The sequence below is a fragment of the Carya illinoinensis genome, chromosome 1 (genome assembly GCF_018687715.1).
Source record: "Carya illinoinensis cultivar Pawnee chromosome 1, C.illinoinensisPawnee_v1, whole genome shotgun sequence".
Lineage (NCBI taxonomy): Eukaryota > Viridiplantae > Streptophyta > Magnoliopsida > Fagales > Juglandaceae > Carya > Carya illinoinensis.
Window position 1 is genome coordinate 15,723,469 of NC_056752.1, and position 23,735 is coordinate 15,747,203.

The 23,735-nt window shown below is 36.5% G+C and overlaps 1 protein-coding gene across 1 annotated transcript; it reads left to right on the forward strand.

Annotated features, from left to right (window-relative positions):
* The first annotated feature begins 8,538 nt into the window (after positions 1-8,538).
* Positions 8,539-10,432, forward strand: LOC122311823 (3-ketoacyl-CoA synthase 1-like). The gene has a single exon (XM_043126541.1). It carries the CDS (start codon positions 8,616-8,618, stop codon positions 10,194-10,196), a length of 1,581 nt encoding a protein of 526 aa, XP_042982475.1. The 5' UTR covers positions 8,539-8,615; the 3' UTR covers positions 10,197-10,432.
* Positions 10,433-23,735: the final 13,303 nt, after the last annotated feature.

Below are 23,735 nucleotides of genomic sequence, written 5' to 3' on the forward strand. Positions count from 1 at the left end.
TAAGTGTGAATTGTGAAGCGGCCACCGATTGGGACCTCTGTGCTAAACATTTAGAGTTTTTTATTCAGAATTTTCTTGCAAGAGTTTCTACTAAAGATTAAGAGTTTTTTCGTCGTTTCAGACTCTAGTTTTTTCATTCAGTGCTATGATCTGCCATGATCTTTGAATAATGGAGTAAGTTTTGAGAGATCGTTTGTAACCAGAGGGTAAAAGGGTTCATTTCTCTTGAGAGACGAGTTCTGAATAGAAACTTTGACCATCTCTTTGAGCTCCGGTATTGAAAACCCTACAACGAGGAGAGTATAACCATCTCTATGTATTTGATTCGTTGTAGAAGAATGGTGGAGTTGGAGAATTCCTCACCGATAGTCTCTATAGCTTCTCAAGTAGTTTATGTTCCACAGATTTAAAGGTTTTGGTGAAGGAGAAGGGGAGTAACAGTTTTATCATCAAGATGAATAAGGTAGAATGAGAAAGAGAAATGGGGCAAAGGGGGAAACGACTTGTTTTGGGTATCATCAGAAAACGATGTCGTTTAATTTCACCACGTGGGATGCTCTAGCGATTCCCCTGGCTGGTTGCCCATAGACTTTTTCCTCAAAAATTTATCAAAATGTTCTTCATCTCAAAAATCACTCAAACACAAATAAATATTTTTTAATTTCATAAATTAAACATTTTTATCTAATCATTATAATTTTTCTAAATTTTCAAATAAAATATCAAAGATAATACTATTTTTTCAAATTTTAAAATAAAAATAAGATTAAAAAATTGTATTATAATAATATTTTAACATAATAATATTTTTTATTCAACTTTTTCTCTCATCCTTCTCAAAACTTAATAAAAGATCTTAATTAATTCAAACTATTTCATTATTATTTACAAAATTATTATCTCATCTTATTCCCAAATATCTTCAAATTAATTATCCAAAAGCACTCACATAAACATAAAATAAAATAATATTGAAGGTTAAAAGGGTTCAAGGCTTTGAAAGAAACGTCATAAAAGGGAATTCATGACACGAGCCTTGGTTATTCTCGATCGACTTCATGGCATCATGACTGAATTTGGCATGCGGACTAGGAGTGAAAGCCAGTCGGTCTAGATAGGAGAAATTGACTAGATTGACTGTTTCGGTCTAGAGCAGACCGAACCTACCTTGGGATTGGTTGGTCTCAATCCAAGGATTTTCCAATTTTCAGTTTTCGATCAGGTTTCGAGGTGGAATTTTCCTGGAATGGACCAAACGGATAGGAAAATATGTATTTTTAATTTTTACATATATTATATATATTATTCTATATAATAATTTTATTATTAATTATATAATTTTTATATAAACTATCACCATTAACAATATAAAATTTTAAATAATTCATTGAACACATAAGCTATTTTTTTAATGAATTAGTTATATAATCCACATTGATAATTCACTTAATTTTAATAGGGGTGTTCATCTAGACCGGATTTTTTCCAGTCCGGTCTGAAAATCCAGAATCCAGGCGGATATCCTCTTGGATTACACCCGGGCGGTTGAGGAAAACCCGGATCTGGTTATGGATCCGATTTTATAACTTGGTTATCGGCAACCAGATTATACACCCGATTTTTTTTTCGGCTAAGAGTACTGACATTATATTAGTTTAATTAGTTGTGATGTATTATTAATTATTTTTTTTTATAAATTTATGTTTTGCATTGTGATGTAACAACAATATTATCTATTTTGCATTTTTTTTATTTTGTTCTTCAATTTATTTTTAAAAAAAATTTAAAAGTATTTTGCATTTTTTTTATTTTGTTCTTCAATTTATTTTTAAAAAAAATTTAAAAGTGTTTAAATTATTTTATTTAAAAAAATTTAGATAATTTGAACATGATATCAGATTTTTTATTTTTTTAAAAAAAAGTACTATAATTTTTTTTAAGTTATAAAGTTTTTTTGATTGAATCCTGTTATAACTAGGATTTGATTTTTATCCAATAAATAAACAAATAATCCAGATATTCGAATTGAATCCGGATACAATCTAGACAGATAACTGTCTGGTCTTTGAAATCTGAATTTAGATATAGTTATGGCCGAAAATCCAGATTCGAACCTGGATGAACATTCCTAAATCTTAATATATTAATTTAAATAAATTTTTTATTAATTTATTTGAAAATAAAGCAAAAAAGTTGGACCAGACTTAATTAACCAACCGGACTGAAACATACCTATAACTATCGGTCTGATCTGATCCCAATAAATATTCGGTCTGGTCGAATCCAAAGAAAATGATGTACCATCACCTGTACCGGACCAACCCAATGGCCCCTGGTGCGGACATTCTTACAGAAATATAAATAAAAAGTTGTTGTCATCTTGATTATACGTACAACCGAGCATTGAATTGAAGTCAATAAATTTACCCTTAATGTGAAAGCAATTAGCCCTGAAGCCGAGCTATTCCCTAGCTTAGCTTAGCCTCCCTTTTTCCGCGCGCGGTGCCTACCACTGATAAATCTCATGCATGGGCCGTGTACAAGATGGTCCTCATGGTCCCATGGAAGAGAGAGTGAGAGATCAGTTGATATGGTTGAAAATAGAAGTAGTTTATAAATATTAAAAAGTAGGTTATATACTCCTTCATTAATTTCTAATCTTGTTTTTATCGTATCATATAACTTGTCACACTTTAATTGTTATTTGAATAAAGTTATAAAAAAAAATTCTTAAAAAAAAATTTATAAACTAATACGATTTGAAATAATACGTTAGATTTACGTTATAATAAATATATCTTTATAATTTAATATATCATATTAAATTATATTAATTTATAAATTTATTTTTATTAGATGATCTCTTTGTGACTAAAATATTTATCGTTTTATTTTTTACGTCGATCCACTCAAGTTTAAGTTTTTAGAGTCACGATTTTCATACGAACATAGCAAATTCGTGAATAATAAGTGGAGGTGCTTTACCATTGAAAATTTCTACTTATCACGGTCTAATTATTATCCTGATGTTTAGATTTGTAAGGCACGATCGTATATAATAGGTATACATTATAAAAAGAGATTAAAATGAAAAGATTATCTTAAATCATTTTTTATATAATTATACTAATTAAGGTGATATTTTAAATGATTTCACGAGTCAATTGTTTAAATTAGTAGTCATTTAAAGTACTAGATATATCATGTCCACTTGCATCAGTAATCAAGTTCAACAAACATAAAATATATACGTATACACGAGTTATAAGCTAGGATACTCGCACGGGGACTGTTCATATTAGGGTTTAGTTTCGTACACTGGATGCATGCAAATTTTTTTTGATAAAGGATATTAGCAATCGAGGAGTGTGTAAGTATCATGTAATCTTTTTTTAAAAAATAAGTAAATACGAGACTTATATAAAAAAATTAATTTTTTAATAGTGGATCTAACTCTTTTAAAAAAGATTGCAGTGCTTTCGGATTCCACGATCGACTGTATGTAACATTATTCTAAAAAACTTATCTTTTAATAATAGACTCTACTTTTTTAATGAGAGCTATTAGAGATACAAAAAAATCCAATAAATGGATCTCACACACTGATGTGGCACACTATCAGTGTACCAACTATCCATTTTCCCTAGCCCCTCATTCCCCCACTCTCTCTCTCTCTCTCTCTCTCTCTCTCTCTCTCTCTCTCTCTCTCTCTCTCTCTCTCTCTCTCTCTCTCTCTCTCTCTCCCCCCCCCCTCCTTTTAGCTTCCAGCAGCTATGCGCCCCCTCCCCTCACCCGACACTATCTCCCAGCCACAGTAACAATGTTGTAGCTCGTCGTTGGCCACGACGAGTGGCTGTTCCCCCTCACCGGTGACCTCTGACTGTATCCATCCCCCCACAATGTAGGCCCTCTCCCTCTCCTCCTCTCAGCCACATTGCGCCATCGCACCTAGTCCTAGTGGTCGGATGACAATGCCAATTACGGTGACTTCCTCTGCGTGGTGGAGTTTTGCTAGATAGAGTGGCACTGCAGGTCCACCTGAGAATGCTTTACACGGAGTGGAGGGAGATACACTTTACACGGGGCACCGACGGGGAGGACAATCGGTGGATCTGGGCTGGTGGGAAACTTCAAGCATCACCTCCTGTGGATAGTTCCGGTGTGGGGGTGGTCGAATGGAGGAAGGTGGCTCACGGTGGAGGATGAAAATACTTTGTTTCGGTGGCAAGGGGCGAGATCGGGGAGAGGGAGAGAACGAAAGAGAAAACAAAAATAGCGAGAGATGCAGTGTGCTACATCAGTGTATAGGATCCCTTTGTGGGATTCTTTTATGTTTATAGTGTTTTCATTTTTAAATGGAATACACAAAACTTATACAATCTAAAACTTACTTAACATTAGGCTCCGTTTGATTGTTGGAATGTACTGAGATCAACTCAGTTCAGTCTAATTTTAAATTAAGTTTAACATTCAAACATACAACTCTCAAATCACTAAACTTATTTCAATTCAAAACCTTATTACACTAGGAGACCTACAACATTTTTCAACTTAACACCTATTTATACGTGATATCTATAATCTTTTTCAATTTTTTATAAAAAAATCTAAACTCATTTTAACATACAAATATATCTAAATTCATCTTAGATAGACTCCATAAAAATTACTTTATTATCTTAATTTATTACATTACTATTTATAAAAAACTTAACTTATCTCTTCTTAACTCAATATTCAACTATAGCCTTACTCTATTTATATATATATATATATTCACGCGCACACACGTATTCCTGCCAAAGTCATAACCTAGCTAGGATCGATGCCGCCATCTTTTAAAGAAGCTTTGACTTTGAAACCAATTAAACTCATATATCTAATAGCATGTCCTTTAATTTATGCGTAATGATAGATTTGCACTCAAATTCTTTTTTTCGATCGTATACATTTGGCGGCGCGCAGCATGCATAATATATTGTCTGTGGTAGCACTACTTCGATATTTACAGGTTAGCAAATGCATGGCAGCTACCATATTGTTTGATGGTCCATTAACTGATGGCTAGCTAGTCACCTGCCTATCTTTATGTAATGCATTTTTTGATATATATATATATATATATATAACGGTTACATTCACAAAAAAAAATTATATAAAAATAATCTCATAAATTGATATAATTTTATATGATATATTAGATCTATTTTATAAAAAAATTACAATTTTACAATCTGACAAATTTCTTAAAAATATGTTAGTTTGTAAAATTATTTTTGTGTAATCTTTCTTTTCTATTAATTCACTTATTAAAAAAATAATTTAAATCAAAATACTTAACATCTTGGCGATATTATATATATATATATATATATCTCTTGATTGATCCAACATATTCTTCAATTATATATCTTTAATTAAGAGCATCCTCACCGGATATTGCATATCAAAAAATAAAGCTACTTTTTTTAACTATTAGAGATAAAAGCTACTACAATAGATTATCTATAGTCAAATATTTTAACTTTGAGCTACTGTATATGTAGAGGAAAAGTAAATTTGATAGTTACTGTTCAATAATCAAATCTTTATTTTATTGGTTTTGTAACTCTCCCTTTCTCTTGATTGTAGAATAAAATCTGAAAAAATATGATAAAATAGTAAAATAAATGTTACTAATAAAATATAATTGGTACAATAGTAAAATATGATAAAATAAAATAAATTTATAATTAAAAAAATTAAATATTTTTAAAATTATTAATTAGTCATTACTATATAATAAATAAATTGATATCTAATGTAGAGATTTGATGTGAATAGTTAAACTCAAATTCATCTTATATTATTTTATTGTTATATAATGAAAAAATAGTTATTTCAATGTGGAGATTAATACAAATAAAAATCTAAATTCATCTTACATTCATAAAAAATGTCATTTACATATGCATAATCCAATAACAATGCTCTAAGGTTTGGTTTTGATAGTGAGTTGAGATGAGATGATTTGTGAATAGTAATGACATATTTGAGTTGACATGATATGAGTTGGAAATGATTTGAGTTAAAATATTCTATAAGATTTTGAGAAATGAGAGATAAAACAAAAAAAAATTGTAATAATTAAGTAATGCACAATTTTTTTAATATTATTTTTATTTTGAGATTTGAAAATGTTAAATTATTTTTTATGTTTTATTTGGAAGCTTGAGAAAATTGTAATATTAATTAGGTAATTATTAAATAAAAAAGTTCAAAATTTAAAATTGAAAAGTGCTTATTTATAGAGTACTTTGGATATTATTGAGATGAGATGGGATGAGAATATATTCTCTTTTCAGGGTCACCTGGTAGGGTAAAACCACATAGATGGTTAGCTATTTTTAAAATCTAATTAACATGTACCTAATGTTTTTGAAGCTACCCATAAAATCGCCAAGACACAATTTTTAGCACGTTAATGTCATTTTGAAATTCTTTTGTTTGTTAATTAATAAGTTTTTTTATGCTATTTCTTTACTTTTAGTATCATTTTTTTTTCAGATTTTTAAGGTTTTTTTTTCCTACAAAGTTTTCATACTTTCACCTTTTTTTTAATTTTTTTCAGATTTTTTGATCTCTTTTTCACCATTTTCTTTATTCTTTATTTGGTGCGCCTATGTATCAAGTAGATACATTTTCAAGGAATTAAAAAAAAAAGAAAAAGAAAAAGAAAAAAGAAAACATATGGCAAATTTGCAATGTCATTTCTCGAATTGTTTTTTCCCTTTTTCTTTCAAGTCTTCTACTAGTTTATTTTGACTGATTTTGTTAGTTACAACTAAGCTAATAATTAGAGTGAAGGCAACAAATTCTAACTAGCCATGACTAATAAGGATATTCCCGATCTATATAATTATATAGGCTTTATAAAATTCAATCTCAACATTTAATAAATAAATTTATTTTTTATTCTCTTAATTTAATGTTGATTAAATTAATAACAAAAAACTTTTTTTTACCGTATTTTTTTAATGATGCTATGAATATTTTTTAAAAATTTTTAAGAAAATGAAAAAAGTGAATAAAAAATTAACAAAAAATAAAAAAGATCAAATGGTCTTGTGGAGAGCCATTCTCAGACTACACGTACTCTCGGTATGTGTAGCACGGCTTGTTCACAAACACTTCTACGGTACCCACAGGCACGTTAATTGCCTGCATCTGCCCGATCAAGAAATTCATCTTCCACAACTTTCTAATCAACAAGGATGAGCCAGATTAATGTCTATTTGGGCGTCAATCGGCCTACGTACACTAGAACTAAAGACATCATGAGCCTTGTGTGCTAAATGCTAATTGCGCTCGGGCGTATGTTAAACCTGAATTTTCTCAAGGTAAACCTTTTCACGGAGAAGTAGTTTGGTTTGCGAACGAAAATAAACGATTTTCACGGAGAAACCAATATTATTGAACATCATTTCGGAAGCTAGATTTTAAATTTTGGCCGAATTTAGAGTTTCGAATACTCACTTCGTACTATTCGATCCTATGGTAGTTGAGCTATATCCATCCCTTCTTGGAACTAACCCCATTAATTGTTCAAAACTATATTTTCTAACTTTTCTTGCACGGCGCCTGCGTTTAGATATTGAGCAGAGTTGAGATGAATAAGTTGTTTATAAATAATAGTAAGTTGAGATGTTATAGAAACTTTTGTAGGGCCTATCTAAAATGAGTTTAGATGTTTTTATAGGAAGTTAAAAAAGGTTGTAGGTCTCACGTATGTAAAAAGCTGTTGAGTTGAAAAATGTTGTGAGTCTTATATATAAATGGGTCTTGAGTTGAGTGATGTTTATTAATTAATTTAGGAGTTATGTGTTGGGATGTTGGACTAAACTTAAATTTGAACTCAACTCAAATGAGTTGAGATGAGTCTATGTTCCAAATAAAACGCCTTTTTGGGTGCATATATATTTAGATTAGATAAAATGAGAAATTTATAAATAATAGTAAAATAACATCTGAATAATAATGAAATGGTTTGAATTAAGATATTTAATGGAATTTTGAAAAATAAAAGAGAAAAAGTTGAAAAGTTATAAAACTAAAATATTATTATAATATAATTTTTAATATAATTTTTTATTTTAAAATTTAAAAAAAGTTGAATTATTTTTTGTGTTTTGTTTAGAAGTTTGGCAAGGTTGTAAAAATTAAATAATAATTAGATAAAAAAAAGTTGAACATTTAGAAATTTAAAATTGGAAAAACTGTTTATATTTAAATAATTTTTAAATGTTAAGATGAGATGGATTAATAACATCTCAACATCTAGACCAGGCCTAAGGTTCTACTTAACCATTGCTTTATTGCTTTCCCCATATTTCATGTTCAAATCTCTCTCTCACTCTCTCTCTCTCTCTCTCTCTCTCTCTCTCTCTCTCTCTCTCACACCCAACCAACTATCCGTTGCTTTCAATTCTGCATTTCTTTTTCTTTGGAGGGTTAAGATATATAGCTCAGCTACCCATAGACTTGTTTATAAATAAATACACATAAGACATACCCTACAATATGTATCGATCAATCCCAAAACACAAAACAGAGAGAGTAGTAGACTAAGGAAGATAATGGATAACGAGAGACTAACGGCCGAAATGGCGTTTGAAGACTCGTCCTCCGCTGTTATCAGAGTCCGGCGACGCTTGCCAGATTTCTTACAGTCCGTGAAGCTAAAGTACGTTAAATTAGGCTATGGCTACTCACGCAGCCCGGCCACTATTCTAATGTTCGTTTTGATTTTGCCTCTGGCCCTTTCCTTGGTGCTTAAGCTCACCAATCTGCAACTAGACACCGTGTACGAGTTATGGGCAAACCGGACAGTTTTGTTCTACAACCTCATTAATACAGGTACAACCTTCGCTGGTCTTGCTTTGATGCTGATCCTTTTCTGCCTGATCTTCTGGTCAAAGCAGTCCAGACCAATTTATCTCGTAGATTTTGCATGTTACAAGCCGGATGACAAACTTAAAGTTACTAGAGAGTTTTTCTTAAAGATGAGTGAAGATACTGGAGCATTCCAGGAGGAGAGTCTCCAGTTTCAGAGACGAATAATGTACAGGTCAGGTCTTGGTGACGAGACTTATCTAACAAAAGGAATTACGTCCAGACCACCAACATTAAGCATGGAAGAGGCCCGGTCCGAGGCCGAGGCCGTTATGTTTGGTGTAGTCGATGCAATTCTAGACAAAACCGGAATTAAAGTAAGGGACATTGGAATCCTTGTTGTGAATTGTAGCTTATTCAATCCAACCCCATCTCTCTCCTCCATGATTGTGAACCACTTCAAGCTCCGAACCGACGTTAAGTCCTACAATCTCGGCGGCATGGGTTGCAGCGCTGGCCTTATTTCCATTGACCTCGCAAAAGATCTCCTTAATGCAAACCCAAACACGTATGCCCTCGTCGTAAGCACCGAAAACATTACTCTCAATTGGTACTTCGGCAGCGACCGATCGATGTTGTTATCTAATTGCATATTCCGCATGGGGGGTGCGGCCGTTCTGCTATCGAACCGGTCACGGGATCGGGGCCGTTCCAAGTACAAGCTGGTCCACACTGTTCGAACCCACAAAGGCGCGGACGACAAAGATTACAACTGTGTCTATCAAAGAGAGGATGAAAAAGGAACTGTCGGGGTTCATCTCTCTCAAGATTTAATGGCGCGGGCCGGAGAGGCATTGAAAACGAATATCACGACCCTGGGTCCTTTAGTTCTGCCATTTTCTGAGCAATTCATCTTCTTTGTTACGTTGCTGAAGAAGAAGATCCTGAAGGCGAAGGTGAAGCCATACATACCGAACTTCAAGCTGGCTTTCGAGCACTTTTGCGTACATGCAGGCGGGAGAGGAGTGTTGGACGAGTTGGAGAAAAACTTACAACTCAGTGAGTGGCACTTAGAGCCATCGAGGATGACGCTGCATCGTTTCGGGAACACGTCGAGTAGTACGTTATGGTACGAGTTGGCATATACGGAGGCAAAGGGTCGGGTTTCAAGGGGCGACAGGGTCTGGCAGATTGCTTTCGGCGCAGGTTTCAAGTGTAACAGCGCGGCATGGAGAGCACTCAGAACGATTCCGTTGGACGATTCCCGGCATAATCCATGGGTTGACTCAATCGATAGGTACCCGGTTAAGGTTCCTGTTGGATAGCATATCAACGTGGCAGAGCATAAGTGGTGGAGATGGTCTACGTCTGGTTTACACGATTGTGATTTCTTTTCCTTCTACTCTTGTCATATCTAATGAGACAGACAGTCCACGGGGTAGTATTATAGTTGTCTGTAATTTCATCATAAAAACTACAATAATCTCCCAACTTTTTTCTTACTATTTTCTTTTCTTATTTTGGTATGAAATATGAATTAGTACAACTTGAATATTTCTAATTTTTTGGTATAATATTTTTTGTAACATTTCGAGAAATTTCCTCGAACACTCTAGACCCTAACATCCAATGAAAATAGACTAAGAAATCCAAATCTCATTTCACATATATAATTAGAGGCTAAAAAGAAGACAAAAGAGAAGATCACTCTTTCTATTTGTCATCTAATATTGAGCCACACATGCACATAGGAGCTAGAAAAGAACAAACAGGAGACCATGATTCACATCAAGGATATATATATATATATATATATGAGAAATATTATAACTATAAAAAAAATTACATAAAAGTATATTAAAAATTTGACAGGCCTCGATCATGTGTTATGTCAAATTGAAAAATTGATTTTATTGAATTAGATCTAGTGGTTCACTTAAAATCACATTAGTTTATGACTTATTTTGTGACTTATATATGTATATATTTATATCATGTGTGTGTGATAGAAGATCATTTAGTTTTCCAGATTTAGATAGATCACTTGAAAGCATTCTAGTGTTTTATCCTATCATGCATTCAACAAAATTAATTAGGGTATAACTCGTAACCAATAGATTAGTAAATCCACTCTCACACTATCCATATATTCTTCCCAATATATGTTTTAGATGTGGTTGAGTCTTAAATGGAGAACAAGAATGTAATATGGGACCTGGAGGTAGGAATCTGGGGAAAGGTTCTGATAATCAATATGGATCATGGTTAAGAACGGATTATGGAGGACAGGGTAGAGGGATGGAGGACGGGGTAGAGAGATAGGTCTTCAATCAGGCAAGGAATGTAACTCTGGCAATTTAGAGAGTGAGCAACGAAAGGTATATATGGAAATTACAACTTCAGAATGCAAGGTCGAGTACGAATTCAAAGGTTGACGATGAACTGCAGGGATGGGACGCAAGTTGCAAGGAGAGAGAGAAGCTACCTCTGAGATTTTTGGGGAATGTGATAAAATTGGAAGTCAAAATTTGAAAGGGGAGAGAGTCACGACTAAGAATAATTAGAAACTTGAAGTGGATTTGTTAAGGGATAAGGAAAAAGGTTATGTTGGGCTTCTTAAAGAGTCAATTAAGGGCCCAATGGAACAGAATAAGGGGGGGAGCCCATCACAAGAGGAAAATGAGAACAACCCTGGATTACAGGAGATACAGTTTTAGGAAGCTAGTGAACCAATGCAAGGGAAGGTAGAGCTCAGGCGAACTAGAAATTATTGGAAGAGATGAGCAAGAAATCATGGGAAGTCAGGTTAGCATACTTTTTTCCCTCTTGAAAGAAAGCAAGGAATGCAATTGCTTGATGAAAATTTAGATATTTTATGGGATGTTGGGAGAAGAAAAGCATAATGGAAAATGTTAATGAAATGTTTGTGCAGCATAAGGAATCGGTGGAGGTTGTGGAGTAGTTCTGGCTAACGTTATGAATCTTTTGAGTTGGAACTACTGAGAGCATAGAAACCCTCGGTTAGTTCAGGATCTTTACCAGATGGTAAAGGATAAGAGTCCCAAAGTGGTGTTTTTTATGGAAACACAACTGACAGTGTCAAAACTAAAGACTGTTAAAAGAAAACTTGGGTTTGAAGGGTGTTTTGGGGTGGAACTAGTAGGGAAGAGTGGAGGATCAGCTATTTTTTGGAAGGGACATATACAATTTGAAGTTCATAATTTCTCTCTAAGACATATAAGTGGCTGGATTGTTGAATAAATTAAAAGAAAAAGTGGTTGTTGATTGGGTTTTAGGGCCATCCAGATGCCAGCAAAAGGCATCTATCTTGGAGTCTGTTGTTAAGATTCAATCCAAAGGGGTTACCTTGGATAGTAGTAGGTGGTTTTAATGAGATCTTGGCACAACATGGGAAGGTAGGAGGGAAAGCTAGACTTGAGTGGTTGATGGAAGATTTTAGGTTGGCTTTGGAAGAAAATCAGCTTTTTAATCTGGGGTATTGAGATGATCCTTTTTCTTGGAGTAATAAGCAAGGTAGTGAGAGTTTTGTCCAGGAAAGATTGGATAGAGCTCTATCCAATCTACCTTAAAAAAATATTTTCTCGGATGTCAAAGTAGAGAGTCTAATGGCAAGATGTTCAGACCATAAGCCTTTATTGATGCATATCAGTAATAAAGAGTTGAAATGGAGGAGGAAAAGGAGGTTATTCAGGTTTGAGGCAAGCTAGTGAAGATTAAGGAATGTGTAGAGGTGATAGATAGGGGTGAAAGCAAAGTTCCAGTTCACCAAATGCTATCGAAAATGTGCGGAACTCCTTGGATAATTGTAGAAAGGCATTAGCCAGATGGATTAGAGGAAGAACACAAAATAATGAAGCTATTATCAAGGAAAAATCTCAATAGATTAAGGAGTTGCAAGACAATGAAGGGGTAAATAATGTAGATCAGATTAAGGAACTATAGTTAAAGGTGGGCAGGTTATTAGAAAAAGAAGACATTAGTGGAGACAATGTACTAAAAGGAACTGGTATCACAATGGGGATAGGAACACATTATATTTTCATGCATGTACAAGTCAAAGAAGGAAGAATAATAGAATTTGGCAGGTGAGAGATGCTCAGGCTAAATTGAGAACAAATGAAGATGAAACAAAGCAAGCTCTCCAGGAATATTATAAAGAGCTGTACAAACTTCATAATCTCACTTTAGAGGCAATAGAGGATTGTTTACTAGAGATGGAATCAAGAGTGACAGATGTGATGAATGAAAACTTGCAATTGGAGTTCACAAGAGCATAAATTGAAGAGGCACTGTAGCAGATGGCACCATTAAAGTCCCTTGGACCAAATGGTTTTAAGGCTTGTTTTAATCAATCCTATTGGAGCAGAGTAGGGGATAAGGGCAGTGTAGTTGTACTTGTCTTGTATTGTATTGATTCCTAAGACTAAGAATCCAATGGAGGTGGAAGAGTATCGACCTATAAGTATTTGTAATGTCTTATATAAGATTACTGCAAAAACATTGGCTAATAGATTGAAGAAGGTGCTACCAGAGGTGATTTCATTCAATTAGAGTGCTTTCATTCCTGGTAGATCAATTTTAGATAATATAATTATAGCTTATGAAGCCTTACATACTATGAAGTACAAATATAAAGGAAAGGTGTGGAGAATGAAATAAAAGTAAATATGTCAGAAGCTTATGATAAGGTGGAGTGGAACTACTTAAGGCTTGTAATGGATAGAATAGGTTTTGGTGGAAGATGGATTGATTTAGTTATGCAGTGTGTGACTTCTGTTAATTATTCAATATTGATTAATGGAAGTCCAAATGAAGTGATTAATCTATCCTATTAGAGGTTTGAGGCAAGGATATCCATTTTTTCCTTACATTTTTTTCCTATGTGCAGAGGGACTAAGTGCTCTCATTAATTGTGCTAAAAGAGATCACATGGTTGTCTATATCGAGGGGGAGGGGGTACTAGAATCAGTCACCTGTTTTTTACAAATGATCATATTCTTTTTTATAGTGGCAAAGAATGGGGCTAACTGAGAAACTTGTTGGATAGATATGAATTGGCTTCAGGACAGAAGTTAAATATGTTAAAGACATCAATATGTTTTAGTTCTAAAACAAAGTGGAAGTTAGAGAAAAGATTGCAAGGGAATCTAGAGCTAGAATCAGTGGGGATTTTGAAGGATATCTGAGCTTACCTTCAATGATAGCTAGGTCAAAGTATATCTCTTTCAAAGGGATCAAGGAGAGGGTGTAGAACAGTGTTAACAGTTGGAAAAATATATACTTATCACAAGTAGGGAAAAAGGTCCTCATCAAGGCAATAATACAATCTATCCATACATATGCCATAAGTGTTTTCAAGCTTCCAAAGAGGCTGTGTAAAGAAATTTCAGCACAAAGGGCCAGATTTTAGTGGAGTAATGGGAGTCAAGACAGGAAGATTCAATAGAAAAAATGGAATAAGATAGGGATGACAAAGAAGGAAGGGGGTTAGGCTTTAGGGACATAGAACACTTCAATCAAGCCATGCTCTCTAAGTAGTGTTGGAGATTGTGTACAATTCCAAATTCTTTAACAACTAGGATAATGAAGGAAAAATACTATAGAAATGGAGACATCTTGAGGGTTAGGCTTGGGGTGAGTCCATCATATATATGGAGGTGTATATGAGGCTCGAGATCTCTGATTCTAGAAGGGATGAGGTGGAGAGTAGGGAATGGAACTAAGATTAAGATTTGGGGGATAATTGGCTGCCTACACCAAATACTTATAAAGTTCACTCTTCAGTGAAGTTATTCCATCAGGATGCACTAGTTTGTAAACTCACTGATCACCAAAAAGCTTGCTGGAACACAAGTCTAATAAAGGAAGTGGTTAATGAGGAGGAAGCAAGAACTATCTGTAGTATACCTTTGAGTAAACTTGATTCAAAGGATAAATTGATTTAGGGTTTGAGCAAGAATGGTTCTTTTACGGTTAAAAGTGCATATCATTTAGCAGTACATGAAAGCAATCAAGTCCTAAAAAGAAAAAAGAGGGGTGGGAGATGATGTGGAAGCTGAATATTCCTAATGTAGTGAAGATTTTTATTTGGAAAGTTGTAAATGAAGCTATGCCTACTAATAACAATCTTTTCAAAAAGCAATCTTTTCAAAAAATCCTATCTCTTATAATGCTTTGTGTCCAATATGTGAGCAGGCAGAAGAAACGGCATGTCATGTGTTATGGACCTGTGGTATAGCCTCAAATGTGTGGGCTAAATCACTTAAGTTCATTACAAAAATGGAGCTACATAGGAGAGGAATTCATCAGCATGTGGGAGAGGATGGTGGGTAAGTTACAGAAATTAGAACTAGAAGTAATATCATGTGTCTTGAGAAGAATATGGTTTACGAGGAATAAGTTTATCTTTGAGAGAAAGTTTGACAGTCCCGATGCTATTTTTAACATGGCTATGGTTGAATTAAAAGAGTTACAATAGGCTCAAGCAATAGGGAATGGAGCAAAGGAGAATGCTAGACATGTGAACAAATTGGTTAAGTGGTAAAAGCAGTCAGCGGTTTTATGAAAGCAAATTTGAATGCCACTTTGGATAGTAAACAATATAAGATGGGAGGAGTAGTTATCAGAAATGGAAAGAGACTTGATTGCTACACTCTGTATTCCACAGGAAAATGTAACACATCCAGTGATTGCATAACTCTATACTCTGTATAGGCGCAAAGTCTTTTTGTGTGGAAATTGGTTTAACAAGTGTAATATTTGAGGGGGATGAGTTGGTATAAAGGATATTTTGAGGCTAGAAGTTAATAATTCTTGGTATAGACAAATCATTGAAAACATTAAGACATTTTTCAAGGAAAGAGGTAGATGTAAATTGTAGTTCATACCAAGAGAAAGTAATATAGTAGCACATCAAGCGGCTAATCTAGCATTACAATGTGAAGATGAGAAGATATGGTTAGAAAAGCGACCCATGAGCTTAGAAAGATATGTTCAGATTGATAATGTTAAGGATGTGTTCTACCACCATAAATGCAACCATTCACTTACAAATGTTAAGAAGACTTTGGCATGATACACCTTAGAACATTCCGATGCTTAAGTCAGTAAAGTGTATCACTTAAGTAATTTAGAATTCAAAGATGGGTCGTCTTTGGGGTTACCTGATATATATATAGAGGATTCCTGTTGGATTAGATTAACACTATATAAGATTACTTTCATGTGATGTCTATCTTGTGCTGTGTTTATCGATTTAAATCATCTCTAAGCAACTGAAACAATCACTTACGTGTATAAAACTGCTCATTCCCATGAAAAGTGTCATGTAGTGTGCAGATCCTTGTTGGGCCTGTGCTCTTTAGTTTAGGCCTACTTACAGAGGGCTTTTATATTGGGCTTAAATACAAAATGGGTCCTCTAGCTACCCTGCCAATTCCCTTCGCTCCATGGCGTGGGGAATTTATGTTGACAAATTTCACAAGCACATTATTATTATTATTATTATTATTATTATTATTATTATATATTTTCTTGGCGTGTACATTTCTATGGGCTCCCTTTCCATTTCAAGCCTCGTTTTTAAGCAACCCCTAGCCCATTTGCAAACTGCTAAGTACCTCACTATCCATTCACATTTCTCTTTTTACACTGTTCCACATTTTAAAAAATCAAAGAGCCCTCATGATTTACTACTGACGTTGAGTTGGTAAGGGTTCCATGTGACAGTTACTTTTCTATTCTAGTGTCAGGTCATGATGCCGATGGCTAGCATTTCATATTCGCCCATTTTAAATACCCGTCTGTCAAATCTCTTCTATTCTTCCCCTTACTTCCTTTCCTTGTTCCCATTCTTGCTCGAGCTTTCTCCCTATTCTAGTTTCTTGGCGTTTACCCATCCCATCTTCCTCATTTTCTTGCCATTCTCTCTCTCAAATTTTGATGGCTGAATACAGTGGCAGCTCTGTGCAACCTTCACCAGCACTAGACGCCCCAATCTTTGATGGGTATGGGTAGTATTCAGCCCTCAGACAAAAGAATTTCCAAGCGATTCGGGATGAATTCTGCATTCCTGAATATGTAGTGTTGGAGGTTCCTCCGTCTGGGTGCTGCGATGAAGAAGGGTTTGTAGGCAAAGTTACTCTAACCACATCCCTTCTGTCTCATGGGCTGAGACTCTCCTTTTGTCGCCCTCTTCGTAACATCTTGGATTTACTCAATTTGGTGCTTGCTCAACTCCATTCCTTCACATTGAGGGCTTATCTATGCACTTGCATAGTTTTTCGTATGGTCTGTGCAGGAGTTCTTGTCCTTTTACAATGTGAGGCCCACCACCAATGGCAACATTGCTAGCTTTCGCAAGAAAGACAAAGGGCATATGTTTGCTCGATTTGAGACTCGGCCCTTAAATGCCAAAAACTGGACGAGAAGGTTTTTCTTCATCACAGGCTAGGGTTGGGAGTTTCCAGCCCTTGAAACTCCCTTTAAGAGATTTTCCAATTAGGACAATCTAGGGCGCCCTTCCTGATGAGAAGAGTTTGTGGGTGAACATTGAGCCTTTGTCAATTTGGGAGCTGACTTGAATTGAAATTGTCCGCTCCTAGGCTCAGGCTCACCCTGACTAATTTTGGACCAATTTCCTATTGATGCCCGCCCACATTAATCAGCTCCTTATGTTCCCCAACCACTCCCATGTTTAGGGGTGCTCATTCTTGATTTTGGCCACAATTCCTCCCCCTAAATTTGACAAACCTTCGAAGAAAGGTAAGAGGGATGGTCAAGCTGCACAAAAAAAGAAGGAGAAGAAGAAGCGGTCCTAAAAGGAAGAAGGCGAAGAGAAAAAAGAGAAGAAGAGCAAGAAAGATAAGGAGGAGAAGAAGGAAAAGAGAGAGAAGAAAGAGAGAAAATAGAAGGAAAAAGAAGAAAAAAAGCAAAAGAAAAGGGCTCATGCTGAGGATGTCTCTTCCCCTACGCCCAAGCAAAAGAAAACTTTGGCGCCCTTAGAGGGTGACCACGTACAGACGTCTACCCCGCCAGTCACTGCTACACTCTCTATGCCTGGCGGTTCTCCCATGCACCTACATTTTCCTAGCCTGGGAGACGCTGAGGGCTTGGCTAGTTTAGCCCTCTTAGATCTAGCTGCCTTCTTCCAGCTTGAGCCCCCAACAGGCGTGCACCTTGGCCTCCAGCCCCATTTCTGAATTGCTCATTTTTGAAGACCTAGTAAGGGAGGGTGAGTTGGACACTGAAGTTGCGGTTGCCCTCAACTTGGACCCTGCCATGGGAGAGGAGGTTTGTCCACTTGTGGCGGGAGGTCTCGTCCTTCCTTGATTGGGAATGTTTGCGAAGGGACAACAAGTGTCCTTCTTATTGATGGGGCGGACAGAGCTTCCGCCCCCACAAAAGACTTGGGAGATGCTAAAAACCTGGGTGGAGTGGTTGGGGGCCCACCCCCTCTCCATGAGGAAGTCCACGACGAGGTGGGTGCCAACTCATCCCCTAGAGACCTTGCCGGTCATTGTCTCTGGGGACAATACCCCTTCGTTGACCGGCAATGGCGAGTGCCTCTCAATTTCTCCTCTCTTCTCTCCATCCTTTGGAGGAGATATTGAATCCCTCAATCTCGAGGGCTTGGGCGGTTCGTTAGGTGAAGATGTTCGCCTAATCGAGGCTGACTTGGACTACACTAGGACCTCTCTCCCATCTGCAAGCCTCAGAGGTCCCCTAAAAGGAGTGGTGGATTCAACACCGGGATTTGACAAGATCTCCTTGCCATGAGGTGTTCCTAACCCTGAGGAGATCTTTGGCGGAGAGGCTAGTGGCGGCACCTCCTCTTCTTTCGCCAACACCCAAGCTAAGGCCACCGCCCAGATGACTAGCCGTCTAAAAGATTGGCTTTCTGAGGTATCACCAGCAAGCGACTTGCTTTTCTTCATTATATGCTCTTATACGATTTTTGACTTGAGTGTCGTTTTCTTTACTTTTGTAGGGCATTAATGATCTAGTGATGTGGATTATAGTGGATCGAGCCCACCTTGAGAAGGAGGTCAGAGAGCGGCAAAAGTTGTGATACTGATGGGCACCAAGACGGATCTAGTCTTAAAGATCCGTTGCAAGTTCTAGATGGGTCAATTACACAATTAAGAGCCAAGAAGATCAATAGGCAATGCAAGGATTGGTGAAATCCACTTGGGATGAAGCTAACAAGAACCCAACACTCAAGATGGACTTGAAAGAAGGAGAACTATTGTTGGTCTATTTGATATAAGTTATGGAAGATAGTAACATGACTTAAAGGCTTTGAGCACTTGAAGGCTTTCAACTTAATTAATTCATTTAAAGGACTTATTTTATTAGTTTAGAATAATGAGGTTTATTATGACAAGGACTTAAGGGCATATTGGAAAAGTTATTATTTTGTTAAACTAAGATTTCAAAGAATTACTGTAGCGCGGCACTGTTCATGGTATTTTACCGCTGCACTATTCACTTAAGGGTATTTTTGGGAAAGACCCTTATTTTGGCATAGGGTTATTTTTATTGTGGAGTATTTAAACATCATTGGCCGCCCACTTCAAGGTTAGACAATATTGAATTTTTGTTCTTGATTAAACTTTTGAACTTATCAAAGGTAAATCACAATTTTTGTTGCATTCCTCCTTGTAATCTGAATTTTTCAACTAGTCTAGATTTTAATATAGTATAGGTTCTTGAAACGAGTTCTCAACGGGTTTAGATTCTCTGCCCATTGACTTGATTTTGGCTTTCTTGAGTGATTTTTCAAATTGATTGTTGGTTCAAGGGATTAGGGGTGTAACCGGTTCGGTCCAGTCTAGTTTTGGATAAAATTTAGTACCAAACTGGCATGCACTGATTTTACATTTTTACAAACCGATTACACACCGATTACCCTCCTAAACCGTGCCATGGTTTTACCAATTTTCGGTTCGATTTTCTAGTCTTAATGTACTATATTATATATTATATAATATAATATATTATAGTATATAATACTATAGTGATTTTATATTTTAGTATATTATAATAATCTTATAATTGTATTATAGATTATAGTGATATATTATAATAATGTAGTGATATATTATAGTATATTATAATATATAGTGATATAGTATTAGTATAATTATTAATATGCACTATATAATATTAGTATAACTATTAATACAATAAAAAAATGATATAAGATTTTAAAATTTAATATTATATTAATTAGTAATTTATCAGATAATACAAAACTATTTTATATATAATTATATATTATATATAAAAATTCTATACAATAGAAAAGGTTAAAATATATATATAAACCGGTCTGGTCCAATTTTAGAAAAAGAAAAATCGGAACCGGACTGATTTTAACCTATTTTAAGAAAAATAAAACCAATACGAGACCGAACCAAACTTGGGACCGGATCAATTCCACCGATTTGGTCCGGTCCGGTCAAGTTTATTGGTAAATCGATTTTTTTTACACCCTTACAAGGGATTCCAATTCCACAGGTTCATATCAGCTACGTTGCCAAACTCGCTTTTGAAAAATGGTGGGTGGATCGATTGGAGCTAGAGATTTTGGCAGAGAAGAAAAAGGAGTTGGAGATATTGCTAGAGCTGTCGGAGGGCTACTCTCACTCCTTGCATGAAAATATGGAGATTCTCAAAAGTGAAGTCCTTGAGCTCTGTGATGCTGTAAGCCGTGCCCAAGAGGCAAAGACTAGGGATGACTTCTCCTTAAGGCTTCTTCAGTTAGAAAGGGACTCTGAAAAGGCTCAACTTTCTGAAGCTCGAAAATGCTTCGAATCGAACCTCACTCGCCTTAATTCTGAGCTTCTCGCCCGTAGTAAGGAGTTGGGCTCAACCCTCGAGGAACTGACCTGTTCGCAGAAACGTAGTTAGGGGCTAGCTCAAGAGTTGGCGGCCATCGTGGAGAAGACCCGCCTTTTCGCCCTTGACCTTTTTGAGGTGCAGTAAGCCTTGGCAGAACTCTAGGAATACCATCAACAATACAAGGATGGCTGCAAGAATTCAGATGAGGAGCTTAGAAAGTTAAATTTGGCTTTCCTTGCCAAGAACCAGCAGCTGACCAAGAAGAAGAACGAACTAACTGTTGCTCAGGCAGAGATTGCCCGCCTATGTGGCTAACTAGCCCTGGCCCCTGCGACCAAGGATCGTGCATTTACTTTTGGCTATGGAGCTGGCATTCTGAGGCTTAGGTCTCGCCTCTTCATCAACCCTACGATAGACCTCTCGACTCTCAACCAAAACTTATTCTTCCCTGAAGCAGCTTCTCATCGCCTAGTCGATACCTTTGGGCGGGATGAGATGCCTAATGCTTTCCTTCGCGTACCTCCACTGCCACTGCCCCCTGAGAATGACGTCGCCACCCCTTAGCTTCATGACCCTTTCTTCCCTTGTTTTTTTTTCTTTTTTAATATTTTTGTATTCTTAACATGTTATACTCACTCTTTGTACTTTGTATTTTTGACACTTTTTGTTAATAATAGACTTTGGTTTACCCAAGCGTTGATGATGAGTATCTATTGATTTTTCTGTTGTGCATCCTTGGCCCTTGGGCTTTTGTTTTATTTGGATTTTGGCCTTCTATCTTACAAGCGGCTGAGGCTTGTGATAGGTACTTAGGAGGGGCATGGTCTAGTGACCTTAACTCCCCTTTTCATGGCACCACAAGCTGTTAAGACTTGTCATTGGTATTTAAGGTTGGCGTGGTCTAGTGACCCCAGTGCACCCTTTTAATGACACTGCAAGTTACTAAAATTTGTCATATGTGTTTAAGGGTGGTGTGGTTTAGTGACTTCGCGTCCCTTTTTCATGACACGTTAAGCTGATAAGACTTGTCATAGGTGTTTAAGGGTGACGTGGTCTAATGACTTCCACGTCCCTTTTTCTTGGCACTGCAAGCTGCTAAGGCTTGTCATAGGTGTTTAAGGGTGGCGTGGTCTAGTGATCTTTGCTCCCCTTTTTCATAGCACTATAAGCTACTAAGGCTTGTCAAAGGTTTTTAAGGTTGGTGTGGTCTAGTGATCTCAGCGCCTCTTTCTCATGGCACTACAGGCTGCTCAGACTTGTCATAGGCGTTTAAGAGTGGCGTGGTCTAGTGATCTCGTGCCTCTTTTTCGTGACACCATAAGCTGTTAAGGCTTGTCATAGGTGTTTAAGGGTGGCATGGCCTAGTGACCTCCGCGCCTCTTTTTCATTGCATCGCAAGCTGCAAAGGCTTGTCAGAGGTGTTTAAGGGTGGCATGATCTAATGATCTCCGTGCCCCTTTTCATGCCTTGCTCTCCAGATTTTACACAAATAGCCACCTACATGTATTTATTTCTACCAGGAAATAATCGATGAAACAGAGCGTGACAAGATTTAAGTTGTGATGAGCAAATGCAAATGCTATCGCAAACATGAATATATAAATGTAATAATGTCAACACGAAAGAAATGAAATCAAATTAAATGGAACCACTATAGATGCTACTGATAAAATTTCCTTAAGTGCTCTGCATTTCACGGGTGTGGCAGGTCCTTCCCCTGTTTGTCTTTCAAAGGGTACGACTCAAGTTTGTTATTTGCTACCACCAAGTAAGGCCATTCCCACCGGGGCCCCATCTTCTCTTCATCTTGGGTAGTCACCTCGCTTTTCCTCAAGACCAGATCTCCTACCTTAAAAGTCCCGAGCTTTACACTTTTGTTGAAGTATTGCTCAGCTTTAACTTTTTCTTGCAACATTCTGACTTCTACTATTTCTCTTTCTTCCTCCACTAAATCGAAATACTCGTCTAATTTCTTATCATTTTGGGTGGTTGAGAAGTGACTCATTCGATAACTTGGGAGCCCTACTTCGACTGGGGGAACCGCCTCACACCCCATATGCCAATGTGAATGAGGGTTCCCCTATTAGAGTTTTTGTTGATGTTCTATACACCCAAAGTACCCCTGGAAGCTAGTCTGCCCACTCTCCCTTCTTCTCTGCGACCCTCTTCTTCAAAATTGAGAGTAATGCCTTATTTGTTGATTCTGCTTGCCTGTTCGCTTGAGGGTGGCCTAGTGAGGAGTACTTCAGCTTAATCTTCAACTCCGCGCACCATTCTCTGTAATGGTTAGAGTCAAACTGGCACCCATTGTCTTACTCTATACTTTGCAGGATTCCGAATCTACAAACTACATTTTTTCACAAAAACCTTATCACGGTGGCCATGGTGCTGTCATAGATGTTAACCCCTTTGGAGGAGCGTGCGGTACTAGCGCATACGTTTGGCATTTGACACACCTCTTAGTGAATTCTCGAGCATCCTTTAATGTGTTGGGCCAATAGTATCCTACCCTTACTGCCTTTCTGGCTAAGGTCTTTTTACGAGAATGGTTTCTGCATATTCTTTCATATATTTCTATCAAGATATACTGCGCCTCTTGTAGGGAAATACACCGCAATAACTGGGTTGAGAAAGCCCTTTTATAAATGACTCTATCAATGAGTATGAACCTTACTGCCTTTCTCCTTATCTTCCTTGCCTCATCATTTTTCTCTGGTAACTTTCCTTTGTTTAGGTACTCGACCACACTATTCGCCCACTCTAGGATATTGGAGCCCAAGACACCTTCTTCTTTCCCAATAGTTGAGACCTCTATGATTCTCCTCTCGACTCGCCATGGGAGAGGTGTCTACTCCATTCTTGATACAGTACGTGTCAACATATCTGCCACTTCATTGTCCACCCTTGATATCTGAGTTATATTGAAATACAAGAAAGGGTCGCGTGCCTTCCAGACTCGTACTAGATACTTTTTCAATTTTTTCCCTTTTGCCGCGTAT

Excerpts from the sequence above, each read along its gene's own strand:
- LOC122311823 (XM_043126541.1), top strand. The coding sequence starts at position 8,616 with ATGGATAACGAGAGACTAACGGCCGAAATGGCGTTTGAAGACTCGTCC.